Source organism: Convolutriloba macropyga, chromosome 10 (assembly GCF_964194025.1).
Source record: "Convolutriloba macropyga chromosome 10, txConMacr16.3, whole genome shotgun sequence".
Classification (NCBI taxonomy): Eukaryota; Metazoa; Xenacoelomorpha; order Acoela; family Convolutidae; genus Convolutriloba; species Convolutriloba macropyga.
The window spans coordinates 40436275-40457758 of record NC_134477.1 but is presented as its reverse complement, the minus strand read 5'-3'; the positions used below and the strand labels follow the sequence as shown (position 1 = coordinate 40457758).

At 41.7% G+C, this 21484-nt stretch overlaps 1 protein-coding gene across 1 annotated transcript; it reads left to right on the top strand.

The window, feature by feature from the left end:
• Positions 1-258: 258 nt before the first annotated feature.
• On the top strand, positions 259-8891 carry LOC142348023 (uncharacterized). The gene is made up of 4 exons (XM_075399190.1): positions 259-709; positions 962-1481; positions 1859-4436; positions 8700-8891. Exons 1-4 carry the CDS (start codon positions 259-261, stop codon positions 8889-8891), a joined length of 3741 nt encoding a protein of 1246 aa, XP_075255305.1.
• Positions 8892-21484: the final 12593 nt, after the last annotated feature.

The following is a 21484-nucleotide window of genomic DNA, read 5'->3' as shown; positions in this document are numbered from 1 at the left end:
AAGGTTCGGTAGTTTTGGTAAAGTACCGTATCAACGTTTTGGCAGGGTTTAGTACACTTTGGTAGGTAATTGTTAACCGGTAGTTAAATAAACAGGTTTTGGCCTTGAGATTTGGTTAACAATGCTACTAAAAGTGGCTAAATTAAATTCAAAGCTCTAGACCCACTCAACAAAACAGAGTTAATGGTTCTTACTCGAACCGGAAAATCAACAAGAGTTAAAAATCAGGTAAATTCTACGAGTTCACAAACACCAGCAATGGTTGAAAACGAAGAATCCTCTGTTGATCCTCATTTGAAACACATTAAAAACCAAAAGCTAATGTTTGAAAGCGAAATTGAATCCTGCATCGAATTTGTTGTTTCAGGAATCGATTCCGGGGAGGACACGGAAACTCTAGAAGAAACATTGAGCGAAATTAAAGAGCTGCAGGAGAAACTCGACAACTCCGTTCAAGAGCTTTTGGACATCTCACCATCAGAAGATGCAGATACGCTCTGTTTTCAACTTAGCAAACTAAAATTCAAGATTCGAAAAACAACCGCTGCCCTCCGCAAACACAAAAAAGAAACTCAAAGCGCAGAAGTAAGCAATGTTTCATCAGGCAACTTAAGGGTAACGTTTGATAGTAGAAGCAGTAACCCAACCATTCTTAACACTAACAGGACCTCAACAAATTTCTCAGCATCCGCTGGGAACGGAGTGTCAGGTCAACTTTTTTCGTCGAACTCTGCAGCGCCCGCTAGCTCAGTTCAATCCAATTCCATTTCGCCGCCGGCTAATATGGAATCCAATATTGGTTTCTCAACGGCTACTTCATCTGGAAATCCTGTTCACAGTGCCTTGTCTTCGGAACCGTTTCTTGCTAATTCAAACAGTAGTTCAGTCAACCAAGACACATCATTTCATGTTTCGAACAGCAATCCATGATGGAAATTCCTTTCCAATCAACAATTCTCAGATCCGTCGGCGTCCGCTACACTTGGCTCTGCTTCATATCAGAACCCCATCTCTATGTCCACTTGTTTCCAGAAATCTGTACCCAAGTTGCAGGCAACAAAATTTGATGGCAACCCACTCGACTGGATGAAGTGGTTCAGCATTTTTCAAGCCACAATAGATCGATCGCCTATGTCATTATCAGAAAAGATGATACATCTTCAATCGCTATTAACTGGAGAGGCAAAGCATTTAATAGATGGATACGGCTGCAACGGTAGTCTGTATGTCCCAGCGTTGAGTCGTCTTGAGGAACACTTCGGAAACCCAAACCGGATAGTAAATGCCTTTCTTGATAAACTCTCGCAGTTCAAACCACCTAATCTGACTGTCCCTGAAAGTTATACCCAATTTTCAGCCTTTCTCTTGACCCTAGTGGATTCATTTCAACAACTTGGATTCAATCACGACATCCATTCTACTACAAATCTCAATCAGGCATTAAATAAACTTCCGACACCAGTCCGCCTGGACTGGAACAAGTATTCTAAAAGTTTTCACTCCAGCCGTCTCTTAAAGACCTTTCTGATTGGTTATCAATCTACGCAAAGGCTTGTAGAGATTTGCCAGCGCCAATTTCCAAAACACGACCCAGCCATGGAAGATCAAACTTTGCCCATAAACCATGGATTCAGAAAACTCAAAGTCCCTTGCCCTCATCTACGAGAACGACAAGCAATGGTCAACAAGGTGGCTCCTTTTCAGACGGTAACAAACAAGGCCCCTCCAGAACTGTTGTTTGCCCCAGTAATGAGACCTGTCAATATCTCTACAAATGTTCTCATTTCCAAACCCTTTCTCCTTTCGATCGGAGAGAACATGTCAAAAACTTAAAACTTTGCTTCAACTGCTTTGGCAGTCATCATGTTCAACATTGCAATTCAAAAAATGTTTGTCGAACTGGCAATTGTGGCCGAAAGCATCATACTCTGCTCCATGAGAGCTTTGGAGACAATAATCAGAGAGTGAAGCCGCCATCGGCCGTTAAATCCGTTCAATTACATGGAACAGGACAAGTAGCCCTTGTTCCGGTTGAACTTTCCAATGGTGTAAAAACTCTTGATACTTATGGGTATCTAGACAACGGAAGTTGTCAAAGCTTGCTGCTTACATCTGCAGCATCAGAATTGGAGATTGACATGAACACAGTCGCTAAAATGCCTATCAGTGGCTACCATACAACTAGAGAAATAGACTGTTCTCAAGTTTCTGTCCAAATCAAGCCATACAGATCTCAGAATAGCTCAGTAGTTTCAATCGATGTGCTAGCAGTACCAGATCTGAATATGACACCAGTTAAAACCAGTGAGCTGAACAAACTTTGTAGAAAGTTTGATCACCTTAAACACATCACGTTTCCAAAGGTCAAACAAAATCAAGTGTGTATAATCATTGAAATTGATAACCTTGATTTAATCCACTACAATGAGATAGTTAAAGGCCCGAAAAACACACCTTGGGCTGTCAAGACACCATTAGGTTGGACTTGTGCCGGAAAGACCAACATAATTGCAGATGAGCAAAATCCAGTTCTCAAAACCCAAATTTGTTCCCATGGCCAATTGGACAACGAACTTTTCACTAAAGTTCAGGATTGGATGAAGATCGAAAATTATGGCATTGCGTCCAAGAAAAAAGCACTCTCCAAGAACGATGAAAAGGCTTTGGAAATTTTACAATCCTCAACCAGATTCAAGGATGGTCATTACGAAGTTGGTCTCTTGTGGAAAGAGAACGCAAAATTGCCGAATAACAGATGGCTCGCTGAGAAACAGTTGAAACAGCTAAAAGCAAAGCTTTCCACAAAGCCAGTATTAAGAGAAAAATATGAAGAGACTTTGCAAAAGGACTTGCAAAACGGATATGTTGTAAAAATTGATCCTTGTACCGACAACACAAAGTCAGTTTCTTATCTACCTCATCATCCGGTCTCAAACGAAAATAAGCCCGGAAAAATTCGACGGGTGACTAACGCATCCAGCATCTTTCAAGGCCAATCTCTCAACTCAAATCTGCTGAAAGGCCCGGACTTGCTCAGCAATCTTGTTGGGATTATTTTGCGTTTCAGAGAAAGTCATATCGCAATATCCGCTGACATTGAGCAAATGTTTATGCAAGTCAAAGTTGCTCCTTCAGACCGTTCATACCTTCGTTTCTTGTGGGATCACAACGGCAAAATAGAAGAATATGAATACACTAGCCACATATTTGGTGCCACGTCATCACCTTGCATTGCATCGTACGCTCTACGTCGCTCTGCAATAGATAATCAGAAACATTTTCCTGAGGTTTCCCATATTGTTGAACGCAATATCTACATGGACGATTTGTATATTTCCACTGACGACGTTGAAAAAGCTGTAAACATAATGAGCAGCACTAAAGCTTGCCTGTCTCTTGGGGGTTTTAACCTCACCAAGTGGAATTCTAATTCGGCTGCGTTTTTGCAACAAGTCGGTAGGGATCAACTTTTAAACACAAACGATGCTTCACCTCAAATTCAAAAGGTCCTCGGATTACCGTGGAATGCAAAAACAGACACTTATGTAATCGAGAAGAAACTTTTCAAGAAGTTTCCCTTGGATAACACTATGGTAACCCAAAGAAAACTTCTGCGGTTTGTCGCATCCATTTTTGACCCCCTAAGTTTTATAGCACCGCTCACCATCCGAGTTCGTAAAAGTCTACAGGCCGCCTGGAATCATGGACCAAAATGGAACAAACCATTGGACCTCAATGAATTTGCAGATCTAACTCAGCTGCAAAACGAACTATGGGAATTCCGCGAAATTTCAATACCTCGCTGTTTATTCATTAACAAAGCAATAAAGGAAACAGCTCTCCATACATTCTCAGACGCGTCGGAGTATGCACTCTCAGCAGTTTCATATCTTAGGATTGAATACGTTGATGAAACCGTTCAAGTGAAATTCATCATGGGAAAAGCCCGCGTAGCTCCAATCAAAAGAATGACAATTCCAAATCTCGAGTTGCAAGCCGCCGTCTACGCAGCTCTGCTCGCACAATTCGTGACAGAAGAGCACGACATTCACATTAATGAAAAAGTTTTCTGGTCCGATAGTACCACAGTTCTTTATTGGCTCAGAACCCCAGAGATACGTCATCGCATATTTGTTGCTAACAGGTTGGCGAAGATACTTGATGTATCAACAGAACATGACTGGAATTACATCACCTCAGCTGACAATCCAGCCGATGATGGCTCAAGAGGCTATGAAGTTAAACAGATGAACTGCAGTTCTCGATGGCTCAACGGTCCTTCCTTTCTACAGTTACCAAAAAGTGACTGGCCAAGTCAGGACATCTTGAAAGCACGAAATTCAAACGTTCTCATCGTTCATGCGTTGCAAACCGATCTGCACTCAGCAATTCAATGTCCCATCGACATTGCACGCTTCAGCAATTGGAATCGTCTGGTTAGAGTTGCAGCATACTGTTTCTTCTTCCTCGATCGCTTGAAAAAAAAGAGCAGTAGCTTATCGCTCGCACATCACACACTGGCTTACAAGTACCTCATCGGCGTTGCTCAAAGTCAGAATTTTGGAAATGAGATTTTGTCTTTACAAAAAGGCAAGGAGATACTTTCGTCGAGCCCTCTAAAGACACTCTGTCCTTTTGTTAACGGAAAAAATGAACTCCGCGCCAAAGGTCGGCTGTCTAAGGCAATGGTCTTAGAAACTGCTCGCCATCCGTTAATTTTAGACGGGGTTAACCCAATCGTTAAGCTCCTCATCAAAAACACTCACGTGGTGAATAGTCACTCTGGTGTTGAACAAACACGTTCCTTTCTAATGGAATACTATTGGATTCTGAAATGCCGAGCTGTCGTTAGACAAACAATACGTCAGTGCATTCCCTGCCGAAGAATGGCTCAAGAAATTAGTCAACCTCAGATGTCAGATCTGCCCAGTGAACGTTTACCGCTACAAAATCACTTTGCGTTTGCCACAACAGGCCTGGACTTCATAGGTCCTTTTCCTATAAAACAGTGTGGTAAATTTGCTACCCGTTATATCCTTCTATTTTCATGCTTAGTTGTAAGAGCCGTTCATTTGGAAGTTTCTGAAAGTCTTTCTACAGATTCTACAATGAGTTGCATCCGCAGATTCATTAGCCGCCGCGGAAAACCAAAATTTTTTTATTCTGACAACGGAAAATCTTTTGTCGGCTCTTGTTCCGAATTGAGAAAAGGAATAGAAGCTCTCAGATCCTCGCGAGAATTTGCATCTAAGCTCCACATCTTAGACGTAGATATCAATTGGAAATTTAACCCCCCTCTGGCTCCGCATTTTGGCGGCAGCTGGGAAAGATTAGTTCAAGTTTTCAAATTCTCCCTCTACAAAGTTATTGGCTCAAGAACGCTAACAGACGAAACGCTGTCGACATTCACTTGTGAAATTGAGTCCAAAATGAATTCGCGACCATTGACGAATGTTTTTAGCGATATAAACGATCCACTTCCTTTGACGCCAAATCATTTCCTTTTGGGTAGACCCTCAATCAATCTCCCTTCAGGAGTCTTCTCTCAAAGCAAAGTAGCAGTTACTAAATCTTGGAAAACATCACAAATTCTAGCCCAACATTTTTGGAACCGATTTATTAGAGAGTATCTCCCTAACCAACAGAAACGCTCTAAATGGCACAAAGTAAATCAGAGTTTAAAAGTTCACGACTTAGTCTGGATTTTGGAAGATTTCACACCTCGTGGTCTCTGGCCTCTAGCAAAGGTAATTGAAGTGTATCCAGGCTCGGATAAAGTAGTTCGGTCAGTCAAAATAAAAATTGCATACGGTGAAAAGATCCGCCCCGTTCTCAAGCTAAGTAAAATTTCTGAAGAGTAAATTACATTCACATTCAACGGACAAATTCACATCATTTTAGCACTCAGCTTCCATAAATTCCTCCTGCAGAAATCTACACTATCGTTAATGTGCAGTCACATCACTTACTTGTCGATCAACATACGATTTAAAAAATCGTACGTTAAAAGGTCCTTCACTCTTGAGTGGTTATAGTTAGATACAGGAAGGTACAAGCCGCAACAGGTAGAAATCTCGTTTTTTTTGCGCTGTGAAGAAAGTTGCTACACCGCAGCAACCTCCGCTTTAGCCTTTTCCGCTTGTGTCGCAATTTTTGGGAGTTACAATTTTTTGCCTTTAGCCGCTCCGTCAGTTGGAAACGCCGATTTTGAAAATCATTTGCTTTGTTATCTCTTGTAACCATCTTTTTCTTCCCTCAGTTATTTTATCGGAATTATTTATTGGCTACAAAGTTTTTACCTAACAAAGCATCGTCTTTACGGAAGCCCACTATTCTTTGCAACCCTGCAAATGGGGCCGGCGATGTCATCAACATTGATGCCCAGTGGATTATTTGCCATATGTGCACTATTTACCATCTGTGCCCGATACTGATTTGACATGGTTAAGAAAAGTCATGCAAGTATTCAGCCATAACAACATCAGAAATCGTGAAGAACAGTCAATTTAACAAAAACTAGAAACTGGAAACTGATCAATTTATACTAAACCAATGTAATCCTTTATTAATTCAATAATCAAATAAATCTCACAGAGTTCCTAAGGCGGCCAATGTAACAGATTTGAAACAAAATTACAATGGATATTTTGCACCAATAAAACTTTGCACCAAGTCAGGAAACCAACAAAATATATCGGTTTCAGACCGTTTTGTGTAGGGCTGGCTCCAAATTACAAACTTTTTGATAAAGGCACGGTCAAAACTCAAAAATGGTCAAAAGTGAGAATCTTCACAAGTTGAGACCGAAAATTTGTCCAAAACCCTCCCCGATTTTGGGAAGGAAAAACCTGAGCAATCAGGAGTTATGGCACACGGTTAGGGTTACCTCTAAGCCAATCATATATCCAACTAACATTATCGCGTCAGACACACAAGTGTGGCTATTAGCACTTATATGGTGCAAAATTGGCATTTTTTGATATTTGGCATTTATTGTTAATTACATTTATTGTATATTTTATGATACTTTAGTTTTTATTTAAAGGTTTTTATTTAAAGGTCAAATTAAAGTTCCTTGCATTCTGCTACACACGAAAGCAGAAAAAAAACCAGTATCGCCAACTCGCGATTATCGAGAAGACGACAGATTGACGAAATGGAGCTGAAAAACCTAAGAGCTAATAAAGGAACAGCAACGACTACGAGAGCGACAGTTGCAGTTAGAGCAGGAGCGTGACAAAATAGATCTCTGCGGTCAGCAAGAAGAATTAACTTTACAACAAAAACAACAACAACCACAACAGCAACAACACCAACAACAACAACAGCAACAACAACAGCAACAACAACAACAAGGAGAACAAGAGTTACGTTTATAACAACAACAAGAAGTTACGTTTATAACAACAACAACAAGAAGAGTTACGTCCTAAGCTGCAACAAGAGGACAAAATACGTTTGAAACAGCATGAGCAAGCCCTTGAGAATGAGAGAAAGAAAGTTGAAGCCGACGACGTAGAGCAAAGAAAATTGAGCTGACAAAAGGAAGTTCAAGAGCATCTGGGTCTCAGGTTGACAAATTAGGTTGACAAATGTCGAGTCAAGATGGAAACAAAAAAAACGGCAGGATGGGCAGATTCAGTGGTCCAACGGTCTAGACTACCACTATGCCCAAATGTTGCGATCGACCCTCCCATAGACAGAGGTGACGAACATTTCAGCGCCTACCCAAAAACCAGTCCGCTGTTCCCACCGTGTGCAGGACTTTTTTCAACACAACTGCAAGATTCAAGTATTCGCAATAAATCAGAAATCCCAAGATCAATTAGGGTGACAAAACCACAGACGTTTTTGCCAAAGACGACGTTCCATCAGCAAGGAATGCCGGCATTCCAAAACAGACGGAGAAGCCAAAGTCCCAAGCAGAACTCTCGCAACAGATCAAGGGAGAGTCAAAACCAATCTACAGTGAGCCAACTTACCTCACAATTAATTTAACAATCAAGTGATGATCTGAGAGGATTATTAAAACTCAAGCTATCGGAGTTTCGAGGAGACCACTTTACTTGGCCCGAGTGGGCAGAACTTCGATATCATTCTGCATCAAAGGGAGCTGAGCGATTCTGAGAAGATGCACTATCTGACGATTAGCCTCAATGGTCAAGCAAAAGCGACAATGGCTGGATTGGGTTTCAGCCCACAGCTATATTTTCAAGCCTGAGACATTCTCTGTCAAAAGTTTGGCAAACAGAGAGTCATATTCAATTCTCAACTTGAGAATATATACACTCATCCAACAGTTAGACAAGATGGCTTCATCAGCAATGTTCGTTTTGCTAAAATAGTTATCAAAACGGTTAATGTTTTGACTCGGCTTGGATTTCAGCTTGACCTGGTATCGGAGGGAGTTCTGAGTTCGGCTACCAGGAAACTTTCGCTTCCGCTTAAAGAGCTCCAATTACAACACCTACAGGATCATCGACTACTAGCAGTTAAAATTATTGTTTTCAAAGACCGGTTGGAATCAACAGCCTTCATACAAGAAGACTTGTTGGCCATGACAAACTCCAAGTTTATAAGCTGCGAAAATCCCAAAAAGAAGCACTTTTGCATCCAACGGCTGAAAAAGTAAAACTTGTACTGTGCTCAATTGTGGAAGACAACACAAAAAACTTTTGCACAATGACTTCCCAAAACAGGAGTCTAAAACACGTGCCTCAGAAGCTACGACAGCAGTGGCAACAAACATCACACAAAGATGGCTCCTGGTAGTTAGCATCAGACTGGTGAAGGAAAACAACAGACTGAGCGTGCTGGCAATGTGTGATACAGGATCCCAAATTTCATTTGCGAAAGAAAGCATCGTATCTACACTTCACCTGCAGGGCTGAAAAGCGTCCTTAAACGTAGTAGGAAACCACGGATCACAAGATGTCAAGATGGAAATACTGCCGAGAACTGTTTCAGCACATGAGAAGTCGAGACCATTGACAACAGTGCAATTTTATAATCAAGACAAATTGAAATTGGGTGACCAGATTGTAGACATGCAAGGGTTGGAGGGTCGCTGCACACATCTAAGGAACTCGCCAATTCAAAGCAACAACCTAAAAGAAATTAAAATTATCCTTGCACAAGACTGCTACGACATCCATCACCCATTAGAGTTCAAAAAGTCAAATAAAAAACTGCACCTTGTGCAGTGAAATTGATAGTAGCATGGGCCTTAAGTGGTCCCCTACCGGCGAAGCAAGCAGAAACTCTTGCAACAACAGCAACCTAAATATCAGAGAACACATTAGCAAACCAGTTGAGTAAGTTTCGGGACATCAAATCCTACGCCTCAAACTGTGCTGTCACCGTGAATGTCGTTCAAAAGAGGAACAGATCAATCAAGTCTTTGGAGCAAACAAATTGCTTCACCGTTGAAAGATACGACGATGGACTTCTGTGGCGAGAAGATGAAGTGAAGTTACCAAATAACGTCTACACTGCATTGGGGCAACTCAAGTCCCTAGAACGACGCCTGCAGAAAAATGCTATGTTACGAAACGTTACCAGGAAACTATTAAAACTGACTTCAAAGCTGGTCATGTCCGCAAAATTGAACAAAATGAATGGAAGAAAACCAGAGATAAGCTTCAATGGTACTTGCCAAATCATCCTGTCTTCAACCCTCATAAACAAAGAAAATGACAAATGTGCGACGCGGCAGCAAAGTATAAAGGTGTGGCACTCAATGACAAACTTCTATTTGGGCCAGATCTTCTGAAGAGTCTGATTGGAATTATTTGTTTGCTTCCGAGAACACCAAATAGCACTGTAAGCCGACATAGAAGCGGTTTTCTTCATGTTCCAAGCGATGAATGCCGATGCTTACGATTTCTCTGGCGAGAAGATCCAGGGCAGAGGATAGGAGTCTACGAGTAAACACGACACGTTTTTGGGGCAAATAGCTTTCCGACTTGTGCAAATTAGGCATTGCATCAAGTGGCAAAAGATAACGCAAAAGACGACGAAAATCTTGTCAAACCTGTCCAGCGACACTTCTACATGAACGACTTCCTCAAGTCAAACAGAACACCCCAAGAAGATTTGTTGAGGTTGCTCAGTACCACAGCCTGGTTCTCGAGTCTTACGCCGGCCTGGTTCTTCACAGGTTTCGATTGACTAACGATCTCGTCGAAATAATTAGTCGCTCGGACGTATTAAAGGACTGTAGCTTAATTTTTGTTGATTGAAGTTAAGAAAATCCTTAGAGATAGTCTATGTTCAATCTCGTGCTGAAATTTGTAAGGCTTCAGCCGGTAGCTAGTATTGTTGCTAACTTCTCATCAAGTAAGCTCAACTAGCTTAGAACTCTCAAGATCTTGAGATATAGCAAAACTTAGCAAAAAGACTAAAGTCGTTAAAGAATCAAATTTTAGTCAATCTGAGAGCCAACTGCCCTTGTTAACAGTTTCTAATGGTTCTAACAACAATTTGGTTTCACTATTCAAACAATTGGGTTAAAGTAAATAATCAAATAATTATCATGTATAATATCATCGCCACTTGTCTCTGATTGCTTAATCAAGAAAATGATTCAGGTCATTATTTACATAGTAAATGTCAAATTACTGCAATATTTACGTTTGTTGACATAAGCACAGATGGTTATTACGTGGATGTGAATGCCTCGAATGTACGGTCTTTGACCTTTAATGGTCCTCTAAAGTATCATAAAATAAACAACTTAAGAAATTTAACAATAATTAACAAAAAATCGAAAAATGCCAATTTTGCACCATATAAGTGATAATAGCCACACTTATGGGCATGATGCAATAACGTTCGATGGATCCATGAGTAGCTTAGAAATAACCGTAACCATGTAACATAACCTCGGGTTGCTCAGGTTTTGCCTTCCAAAAATTGGGGGTTGTAGAGATTTTCGGTCTGAATTTGTAAAATTTTTCAGTTTTGACCATTTTTGAGTTTTGACAAATTTCAGGTTTCAAAAGTTATTTCTTGCTTTTTGATGGTTTTTCTAGCTGATTTGAAGTGGCGCCAACATCGCCGGCCCTGTTTTCGATCTAGGAAACGCCATCGTAGAATACTGGCGCTAACTTCACCACTGGCCGGTTTAGCTCTCCATGTGCCAATTTGACTCTCGCTGATCTCACAACTCCGTCGTTTCCAGTGAAGATCTCAATGATTCGTCCAAATTTGTACTCACAGCGTTTCACAGAGTCATCTACTAGCCATACTAACTTGCCTTCTTTCAGGTTTCGCACATGTTCTTTTGACCACTTCGATCTCTGGTTCCATGGTGGAAGATATTCACGAGTCCATCTTTTCCAGATCATGTCGGCATATGCTTCAGCCGTTTTGAAAGACTTTCTCAGGTCATGGTAGCGTTCACTGGATGGCATGAATGGTTCACTCGCGTTCTCTCCTCCTAGCAAGAAATGATTTGAAGTGAGCGCTGTCAAATATTCAGGGTCGTCACTTACTGCTGTCAGGGGTCTTTCGTTGAACGTCTGCTCTACAAGACACATTATTGTGCTGAGCACCTCATCGGCGAGGCTTCTGTTGTCCAAGATTGCAATCATGACTTTCTTGCAGTTTGAACCAGTCTTGCCCAGATTCCACCAAAGTGAGGAGCTCCGGGTGGATTGAATTTCCAGGAAATCTTTTTCTGTGCTAAGTTACTCTCAATCTTAGCTTTGTCCCACTCGTTCATGAATGTTTTCAGCTCATTGGCTGCTCCAAAGAAGTTTGTTCCGTTGTCACTGATGATGTTATTCGGGTAGCCACGTCTTGCATTGAACCTTGTCACTGCAGCTAGCCATGACTCGGTGTCCAATGACTGTGCGACTTCGACGTTTACTGCTCTGATTGTCAGGCAAGTGAAGAGGCGGCGCCATCTCTTCAAGGTTCGTCGTGGGGACTTGACTTCAAAGGGTCCGAAGTAGTCGACTCCGGTATGGGTGAATGCGAACACATGTTCATCAAGTCGTTCTCGGGGTAGATCCGCCATCGGTGGGTGAATTGGATTGGCGTTCCTGTGTCTGCATTTGATACATCTCGACTTGATTTTTCTTGATGCACTTCTCAGCCCCATGATCCACTATTCTTGTTGGAGCGTGTTTCTCACGTATTCTGTGCCCTCATGTAGGTGGTCTTGATGCGCTCTCTCCAACAGAAGTTTTACAACTGGATGTTTCGCGGTCAATAATATTGGGTGTTTTGCATTGTAATCAAGGGTTGAAGGCTTCAGTTGGCCTTTCACTCTAATTATTCCATCTTCTTCTATGAATGGTGACAATTTGGCGATGTTTAGTGTTTTGGAGATTTCTCTGCTGTTTGCTATCGACTTCGAAACATTCGTGAAGCTTTCGTTTTGAACAAAAAAATCGAAACAGTATTTGCTCTGTTTGATGAATTTTGTCTGCATTGAGGGTACCCATCTGCTTCGTCTTGAACATCATGCAGTAGGCAATGAAGTTTCAAACTCGGTTGAAGGTACTGTATCGTCTCCAGTCAAATAGCTGGTCTAGTTTACTTTCTGTGGCTACAGTACTGGTAGCTTGCTCAGCTTCAACTTCGTTCACTTGACACCATGGCTTTGGCCACTTTCCTTCATCTGCCTGGAGCCATGCTGGCCCGTTTAGCCATACGGACTCCTTGAGGCCTTCGATGGACATTCCTCGGGTTCCAATATCGGCAGGTTTTTCGGCACCTTTGACGTGTCTCCATAGATCCATCGATGAGCTTTCCAGTATTTCCGCTGCTCTGTTCGCAACGAACACTTGTTGTTTCTTGTCCGCTGCCTGTAGCCACCGTAGGACCGTTGATGAATCAGTCCAATGAAAGATTTTATCAATTTTGACATCATGCTCGTTTAGAATCTGCTTTCTAAGACGAACTCCGTAAACTGGGGCTTGGAGTTCTAACTTCGGTATCGTCATCTGTCTGTTGGGTGCCACACAACATTTCCCTATTACATATGTCAGTTTAAGCGTTGCTTCATCTTGCAGATATTCAACAATGCAAATTGCTTCCTCTAATGCATCGGTAAAGAAGTGAAGTCTCAGGATTCTGCATCCGTTTTCAAAATAAAGTCGGTTTATTGACATCGTTCTTATTTCTCTCAACTCACAGCACCAATCACTGAACATTTTTGAGTGTTCTGCTGACAACTCCTGGTCCCATGCTTGTCCCATTGCTGCCCAAATGCTTTTGAGTAGAAATCGCATTCGTATGGTGAAGGGTGAACATATTCCAAGCGGGTCGAACACTGCTGAGACAAACGATAGGACAATTCTCTGAGTTATTTTTGCCGGAACTTCTTGCTCAGTTCCACGACAGACAATGAGACTGTCTGTGTCCACATTCCAGTTAAGTCCTAGGATGGAAGATGATCGTGGTTCTGCTTCGAAAGTCTTCACAACTTTCGTTGACCTGTCTGTCTCTGGGATCTGTGACTTGACTTCATCGTCACTTGTTATCCATTTCGTCAAATTGAATCCACCTTTGATGAAAACGTCTCTGACTTTCTGGTAGATTTCGACTGCTTCTTGAGAGGTTCTGACTGACTTTAGGAAATCGTCCATATAGAAGTTTCGCTGATCCGTTCTGATGAGACTTTCATCGTTGACTGCATTATCTGTCGCCACTTGGTGCAACGCGTAATTTGCACAAGCCGGAGAGCCCTTTGCCCCAAAAACATGTCGTGTGTACTCATAGACTTCTATTCTCCGCTCTGGATCTTCTCTCCAGAGAAATCATAAACATCGGCTCTCGTCGTTTGGGACAGCAACTTGAAGAAACATTGCTTCTATGTCGGCTGATAAAGCTATTTGGTGTTCTCGGAAGCAAAAAAAAATCCGAACAGACTCTGCAGCAGGTCTGGTCCAGATAGAAGTTAGTCTTTCAGGGCTACACCTTACTACTTTGCACACACTTCTGACTTTTTCGGGTTTGTGCGTGTTTATGACGGGATGATGTGGAAAATACCATTGTAGCCTGTTTCGAGTTTCAGTGAGTTCTGTTTGATCATTTTTCCGAACGCATCCAGCGCTGACATCCGTGTCAATGGTTTCCTGATAGCGCTTTGGTAGCGTCTCTTCTTTCTGTAGGCGTCGTTCCAGGGACTTGAGCTGACCCATTGCAGAGTAGAAGTTGTCCGGCAACTTCAATTTTTCCTCTCGCCAAAGAAGTCGAACTTGGTATCTCTCACCGTTGAGTCGGCTCGTTTAATCCAACGTCTTGATTGCTCGTTGTTCGTCTTTTGAATCACCTGTGACATCGCACTTTTAGGCGTAGGACTCGATATCCCACCACTTACTCGACTGGTTTGCAAATTTGTCATCTGCAATTGATGTTGCTGTGGTTGCAAGAGTTGCTGCTTGCTTCGCTGGTAGGGTTCCACTTAAGGGCCAACTAATCTTTGATTTCACTGCCTATGGTGAAATTTTGTCTGCCGTCTTCTTGAACACAAAAAGGCGATGAATGTCGTAACAATCTTGTCCAAGAATCACTTGATCCTCGTTTAGGTTGCAGTTCTGATTTGGCAAGTTCCTCAAATGTGGGTATCGGTCCTTCAACTCCTGCAGCTCCACAATCTAGTCACCCAACTTCAGTTTTCGTGTACGTAGAATTGCACTGCTGTCATTGGTCGAGACTTCTCATGGGCTGGCACAGCTATCGGCACTACTTCAGTCTTTACATCCTGTGATCCATGGATCCCTGCTACTGATAGAGATGCTTTTTGGCCTCGGAGATGGATTTTCGACATCACTGATTTGTCCACAAATGATGTTGAGGATCCTGAATCACACATTGCTAGTACATTTAGACTTAAGTCTCCGTTTGTCAGCTTGATGTTAGTTGGGTGATGTTAGTTGCTACTGCCGTTGTAGCGTCTGAGACATTCTTTGTAGTTTCCTTCTTCGGTAAGTCGCTGTGCAAAAGTCTGTTGTGTCGCCTTCCACAGCTGGGTACACTAAATTTCCTGCTTTTGCAGTCCTTCGACATGTGACCTGGTTTTAAACAATTGAAGCACATTCGGAACTTCTGGACATGCTCGCGTCGTTCATTTACTTTCATTGATTTGAATTTTTCACACGTCCAAATGGGGTGTTGTCCATCTTTGAAGGGACATTCAAAATTCTTGGTGTTGCTCGACTCTTCGGCGTTTGAAGCAAAGGTACTCGTCTTCGGTTTATTACGGCTTTGAAATTTGTTTCTGTCAACCGACGAGCTTGTCTGTGCTAACAAGTTCTCATGAATTACTGCTTTGGAGGAAAGCCATTCTTTGAAAACAATCAGGTTGCCTCTCAGTAGTTGATGATCATGCATATACTGCAACCACTGTTCTCTCAGTTGCGGAGAAAGTTTTCTAGTTGTTGAACTTAGCCCTGCTTCTGCTTCTAGATCTGATGTGTATCCAAGTTGAGTCAAGGTGTTCACCAAATTTGTAACCACATTTTCAAATTTGACGATGTTCGTAGAATCGTTGTGTCAATTTGGAGGATGAGTATGTATTTTCTTGAATTGAGCGTTGACTATGACATCTGATCTGCCATACTTCTCACAGAGTATATCCCAAGCATGATAGTATGATTGCGAGCTGAATCTCATCCCCGATATTGCTGCTTTTGCTTGACCCGTGAGACTGGTCATGAGGTATGGCATCTTTTCTGTATCGCTGATTGACTTTTGATGAACAACAACATCAAAGAGACCTGACCACTCTGGCCACTCTAGAGGATCTCCTGAAAACTCAGTCAGTTTTAGTTTTGGCGAGCCACAGGCACCACTGCTTGGTACTGGTTGGTAAATGACTTGGGGAGTTGTGTGATTCATTGTACTCCTGTTTCTGCTCTCGGCCGACCTGTTTCGAGGGTTGTTAATGGGACTCTGACTTCTTTTTCTATCTTGAACTGCTGACGTTCCCTGCTGCTGAAATGTCGTCCTTGTCAACAACGGCGATGGTGGGTCCGTTACTCTAATTGGTTTACGGATTTCTGGTTTCTTGAGAATGCTCGGTTCTGTCAGTTGCTTTGAGAAAAGTCTTTCACCTGGTTGGAACAGCGGGGTAGTTTTCTGGTAAGTGCTGAAACTTTTGTCAGCTCTGTCCTTGGTGAAATTCGTTGGAGGGTCAATAACAACGTTTGGAGATAGTGGCCGTCTAGGGACAGACTCTTGAGCCACTGATTCTGCCCACCCGGCTGTTCTTTCATGATTGCGTCTAGATCCAACACTTTCTATCTCATCTGCCACTGATCCGGATGCTCCTGAGCTTCCTTTGGTCAGCTCAAGTTTCATACGTCTTTGTTCTTCGTCTTCCTCTGCTTTCTTTCTTGTGTTTTCAAGGGCTCGCTCATGCTGTCGGAGACGCAGTTCATCTTCTTGTTGTTGTATTTTTAGACGTAACTCCTGTTCTCGTTGTTGTTGTTGTTGTTTTTGTTGTTGTTGTTGTAAACGCAATTCTTATCGTTGGCGACGAAGTTCTATTTCTTCACGCTCCTGCTCTAACTCCAACTGGCGCTCTCGCGGTCCTTCCTCTGTTTCTTTTTTTGCTTTTAGGTTTTTGAGCTCAGTTTCTTCGATCTGTCGCCTTCTTGATGATCGCGAGTGGGCAATTCTGGTTTGTTTTCTGCTTCCGTGTGTAGCAGAATGCTTGGAAGAGACCTCGGCGTTCTCCTCAGCGTTTTCAATTGCGCCATTACCTGTATCGATTACAGTTTCGCCGTTTGGGTCTTTGTCACGAGCCAAAGTAGATGACACTAAAGATGTTTGGTTTCCACAATCCTTGCTGAGCCTGTACTGTTTGATCAGGTCTTGAAAGTGACTCCTAGCATTAGTGAAAATCGCAAACCCTTGAGGACAAGCTTCTGTCTTCATTATTCGAAGACATTCTGCGCAAATTTCATCTGGTTTTTCCAACAACCGTTCCGCTTGATCACACTGTATCTGTTTTTCGGAGTCGCTTAAATTTTCTGCTTTCAATTTCTTTTCGAGTTTTAACAATTCGTTCTCCATTGGAACATAATCTTCCAATAATTTGTACTGTCGCAATGTATCTTTCCGGTAGTCGACAACTACTGCGCGACAATCTTCAGTGTCTCGGAGATCTGATACTTTGTCAATTACCCATCGCAAACCTTTACTCTTTTCTTCTAACATACGCTTTGTGTCATTGTCAAAGCTTTCAAAATGCTTTGGTTTTAAAAGTAGCCTCTGCTGTTGTCGGTTTTCTTCCAAGTTGTCATACGTCTCGAATAAACATCAATAAGCACCTTCGCCGGTCATTTTTTGTTTTGTTTCAGGTAGCTTTCTAGCTCGTTGAGGTGTCTGGAGAAGGACTTGAGTAGGTCAGCTTGCTCTTTCTCTAACGCCTTGACTTGACCGCTTGCCTTCCAACCAGCTGTCTTCCAGTCTCTGTTGGGATCTTTGCTGGCCATCAGGTGCTGGTTGTGTTTTGGTCCACCAGATCGAATTGAAAAATCGTTGCTGTTCGTGTCCCTGCTGTTGTTGGTGTCCGGGTCGGCGGACCAATTGTTGCGGCTGCTCAAGAATCTCAACGGAACCGAAATATCACAGCCTGGTTCTCGAGTTTTACGCCGGCCTGGTTCTTCACAGGGTTCAATTGACTAACGATCTCGTCGAAATAATTAGTCGCTCGGACGTGTTAAAGGACTGTAACTTTATCGTTGTTGGTTGAAGTTAAGAAAATCCTTAGTGATAGTCTATGTTCAATCTCGTGCTGAAGTTCGTAAGGCTTCAGCCAGTAGCTAGTTTTGTTGATAAATTCTCGTCAAGTAAGCTCTGCTAATTTAGAACTCGCAAGACCTTAAGATCCAGCAAAACTTAGCAAAAAGACTAAAGTTTTTATAGAATCAAATTTTAGTCAATCTGAGAGCCAGCTGCTCTTGGTAACAGTTTCTAATGGTTCTAAATACAATTCGGTTTCACTATTAAAACAATTGGGTTAAAGTAAATAATCAAATAATTATCATGTATAATATCATCGCCACTTGTCTCTGATTGCTTAATCAAGAAAATGATTTAGGTCATTGTTTACATAATAAATGTCAAATTACTGCAATATATACTTTTGTTGACATAAGCACAGATGGTTATTACGTGGCTATGAATGCCTCGAATGTACGGTATTTGACTTTAATTGGTCATCTAAAGAATCATAAAATAAACAACTTAAGAACTTTAACAATAAGTAACAAAATATCGAAAATTATTCAATTATTAGCCAATTTTGCACCATATAAGTGCTAATAGCCACACTTATGAGTATGATGCAATAACATTCGTTGGTTCCATGAGTAGTTTAGAGATAACCCTAACCATGTGCCATCACCTCGGGTTGCTCAGGTTTTGCCTTCCGAAAATCGGGGGTGTACAGATTTTCGGTTCCAACTTGTAATTTTTTTCAGTTTTGACCATTTTTGAGTTTTAACAAATTTCAAGTTTTTTCAGTTTCAAAGTTATTTATTGCTTTCTGATGGCTTTTCTAGCTGGTTTGAAGTGGCGCCAACAGCATTCGAAGTCTACCAAAAGGTTCCTGACATCCTCAGCAAAGTTGGATTCAAATTGACGAAATGATAACGAGTGACGAAGACGACAAGTCACAAATCAGACAGATCAACGATGTTGGTGAAAATTTCGAGGCCGAACCACAATCATCCAATCATCATCAATACTTGAGCTGAACTGGAATTTAGACATGGACAGTCTCATAGTCTTTCGTGGAATTAAGCGGGAAGTTCTAGAAAAAATAACTCAGAGAATAGTCCTAACCTTTGTCTCAGCGGTGTTCGACCCACTTGGGATATGCTCACCATTAATCATAGGAATGCGGTTTCTACTCAAAAGCAATTGGGCAGCAACGGGGCAAGCTTGGGACAAAGAGTTGTCAGCAGAACGCCTGAAAATATTCAGTGATTGGTGCTCTGAGTTGAGAGAAATAAGGACGACGTTGATAAAGCGACTTTATTTCGAAAACGGATGTAACAACTTGAGAGTTCACATTTTTACAGACGCGTCAGAAGAAACATTGTGCATCGTGGCATTTCTGCAAGACAATGCACGATAAAACTAAACTATGTGATAGGAAAATGTCGTGTAGCACCTATCAGACACTCGATGATTCCGAAATTAGAGTTGCAAGCCGCAGTTTACGGAGGTCGTCCCAGAAGGCAGATATTGAGAGTAAATGATGTGAAAATTGACAAAAACTATCATCGGACAGTTTGTTCTATAGTGCTAAGATGGCTAAAAGCAGCAAACAAGAAACAACAACTGTTTGTTGCCATCAGGACAGCAGAAATACTGGAAAAATCTTCCATGGATAAACGGAGACTTGTCAAAGGACTTGATAACGGAGCAGATATCAGAACAAGACGCATGTCTATCAAAGAATTCAAGAAGTCGGGGTAGTTCAACGGGTTGGCATGGTTCCTGATAGATAAAAAAAGTGGCAAAAGACTTTTTGCCAAATGAACGAATTTGAAGTTGAGCAAGCTACCAGTACTGTGGCCACAGAAAAAAAAACAGACCTGCTAATTGACTGCAGATAATACAGTACCTTCAACCGAATTAAAAACTCCATTTCCTACTGCATGAGTTTCAGAAAAGAACAGTAGGTACTTAACAAAGCAGACAACATCCACCAAGCAGAACAAAATTTGTTTCGATTTGTTCAAAACGAAAGCTTCCCTAACTTTTCGAAATCGATAAAAAATAGCAAAACGATCTCAAAATCATTGAACATTGCCAAATTGTCACCCTTCATAGAGGAAGATAGGACAATTTTTGTGAACAGTTGACTGAAGCATTCAAATCTTGATTGTAACGCAAAGCACCCAATATTATTGACAGCAAATTATCCAGTCGTACACACTCTGTTGGAGAGAGCGCATTGTGACAACCTACACGAATGCTCAGTGTACGTGAAAAGAAATACGCTGGAACAAGAGTACTGGTTGATCCAATTAAAATATCTGTTGAGGAAGGCCAAGTCGAGATGTCTCAATTTCAGACACAGGAACTCCAACCCAATTCATCCACCGATGGCAAGTTTACCCTTAGAACGACAAAATGAACATGTGTTCCTTTTTATACATACCAGATTTGATTGCTTCAAACCTTTTGACGTTAAATTACTGCGACGTACCTTGAAGGGATGGTGCTGCCTCTTCACGTGTATAACAACGAGAGCAGTACACATCGAATTTGCGCAGTCATTAGTCACTGAGTCAAGTCTAGCAGCAGTGACAACTTTCATTGCAAGACGTAGTTACCCAAAACACTATCATCAATGGCAACAGAAGAAACTTCGTGGGAACAGCCATCAAGCTGAAAGCATTCATGAACGAGTGGGACAAAGCTAAGATTGAAACTGACTTAGCTCAGAAAAAGATTGTTTAGAAATTCAATCCACCTAGAGCTCCATATTTTAGTGGAAACTGGGAGAGACTGGTTTAAAGTTGCAAGAAAGTCATGATTGCAATCTTGGACAATTGAAGCATCACCGACAAAGTACTCAGCACAACAAAGTGTCTTGTAGAGCAAAGAGTTAACGCAAAAGCCTTGACAGCAGTAAGTGACGACCCTGACAGCACTTACACCAAATCATATCTTGCTAGGACGAGAGAACGCAAGTGCTCCATTCGTGCCATCCAGTGAAGACTACCTTGATCAGAAAAAATCATTCAAAACGGCTCAAGCATATGCCCACATGATCTGGAAAAGATGGACTCGTGAATAACTTCCGCAATGGAACCAGAGATAGAAGTGGTCAAAGGATCATGTGCGAAACCTGAAAGAAGAAAAACTAGTATGGTCAGTAGATGACTCTGTGAGTACAAACTGAGACTAATCATTGAAAATTTTACTGGCAACGACCTGGTTGTGCGATCAGTGAGAATGAAAAAGGCACATGGAGAGCTTAACCGGCCAGCCGAGAAATTGGCGTCAGTATTATACGATGGTCTTTCCGAGATCGAAAACAGGGCGACGATGTTGGCCACACTTCAATTTTTAAATCAGCAAACGGAACCATCAGACTTGAGACTTTTGGAACTGAAAAATGCCTTAGAATTTGTCAACACTCCAAAACAGTTAAAAATGAAAAGTTTTACAAGTTTGGTCCAAAAGTTTGTTTATGGCACACGGTTAGGGTTACCTCTAAACCATTCATAGACCCAAATAACCTGGTAGTGCAACCATATTATCGATAGAATCATCATTAAAAACTGTTACCAAGAGCAGTTGGCTCTCAGATTTTACAAATTTTTTTCTTTAACAGCTTTTAGACTTTTTGCTAAGTTTTGCTAGATGTTAAGATCTTGCGAGTTTTAAGTTGGTTGTGCTTTCTTGAAGAAAAATTAGCAACATTACTAACACCGGCTGAAACTTTACATACGTGAGCACGAGATTGAACGAAGACTATGACAAGGGATTTTTTTAGCTTCAA

What these genes read in the sequence shown, in the direction of transcription:
- LOC142348023 (XM_075399190.1), top strand. Translation starts at nt 259, where the DNA reads ATGGTTGAAAACGAAGAATCCTCTGTTGATCCTCATTTGAAACACATT. An exon ending in CGCTGGGAACGGAGTGTCAG is followed by an intron (nt 710 to 961) that starts GTCAACTTTTTT and finishes AACAATTCTCAG; the next exon opens with ATCCGTCGGCGTCCGCTACA. An exon ending in GTCCGCCTGGACTGGAACAA is followed by an intron (nt 1,482 to 1,858) that starts GTATTCTAAAAG and finishes CTGCTTTGGCAG; the next exon opens with TCATCATGTTCAACATTGCA.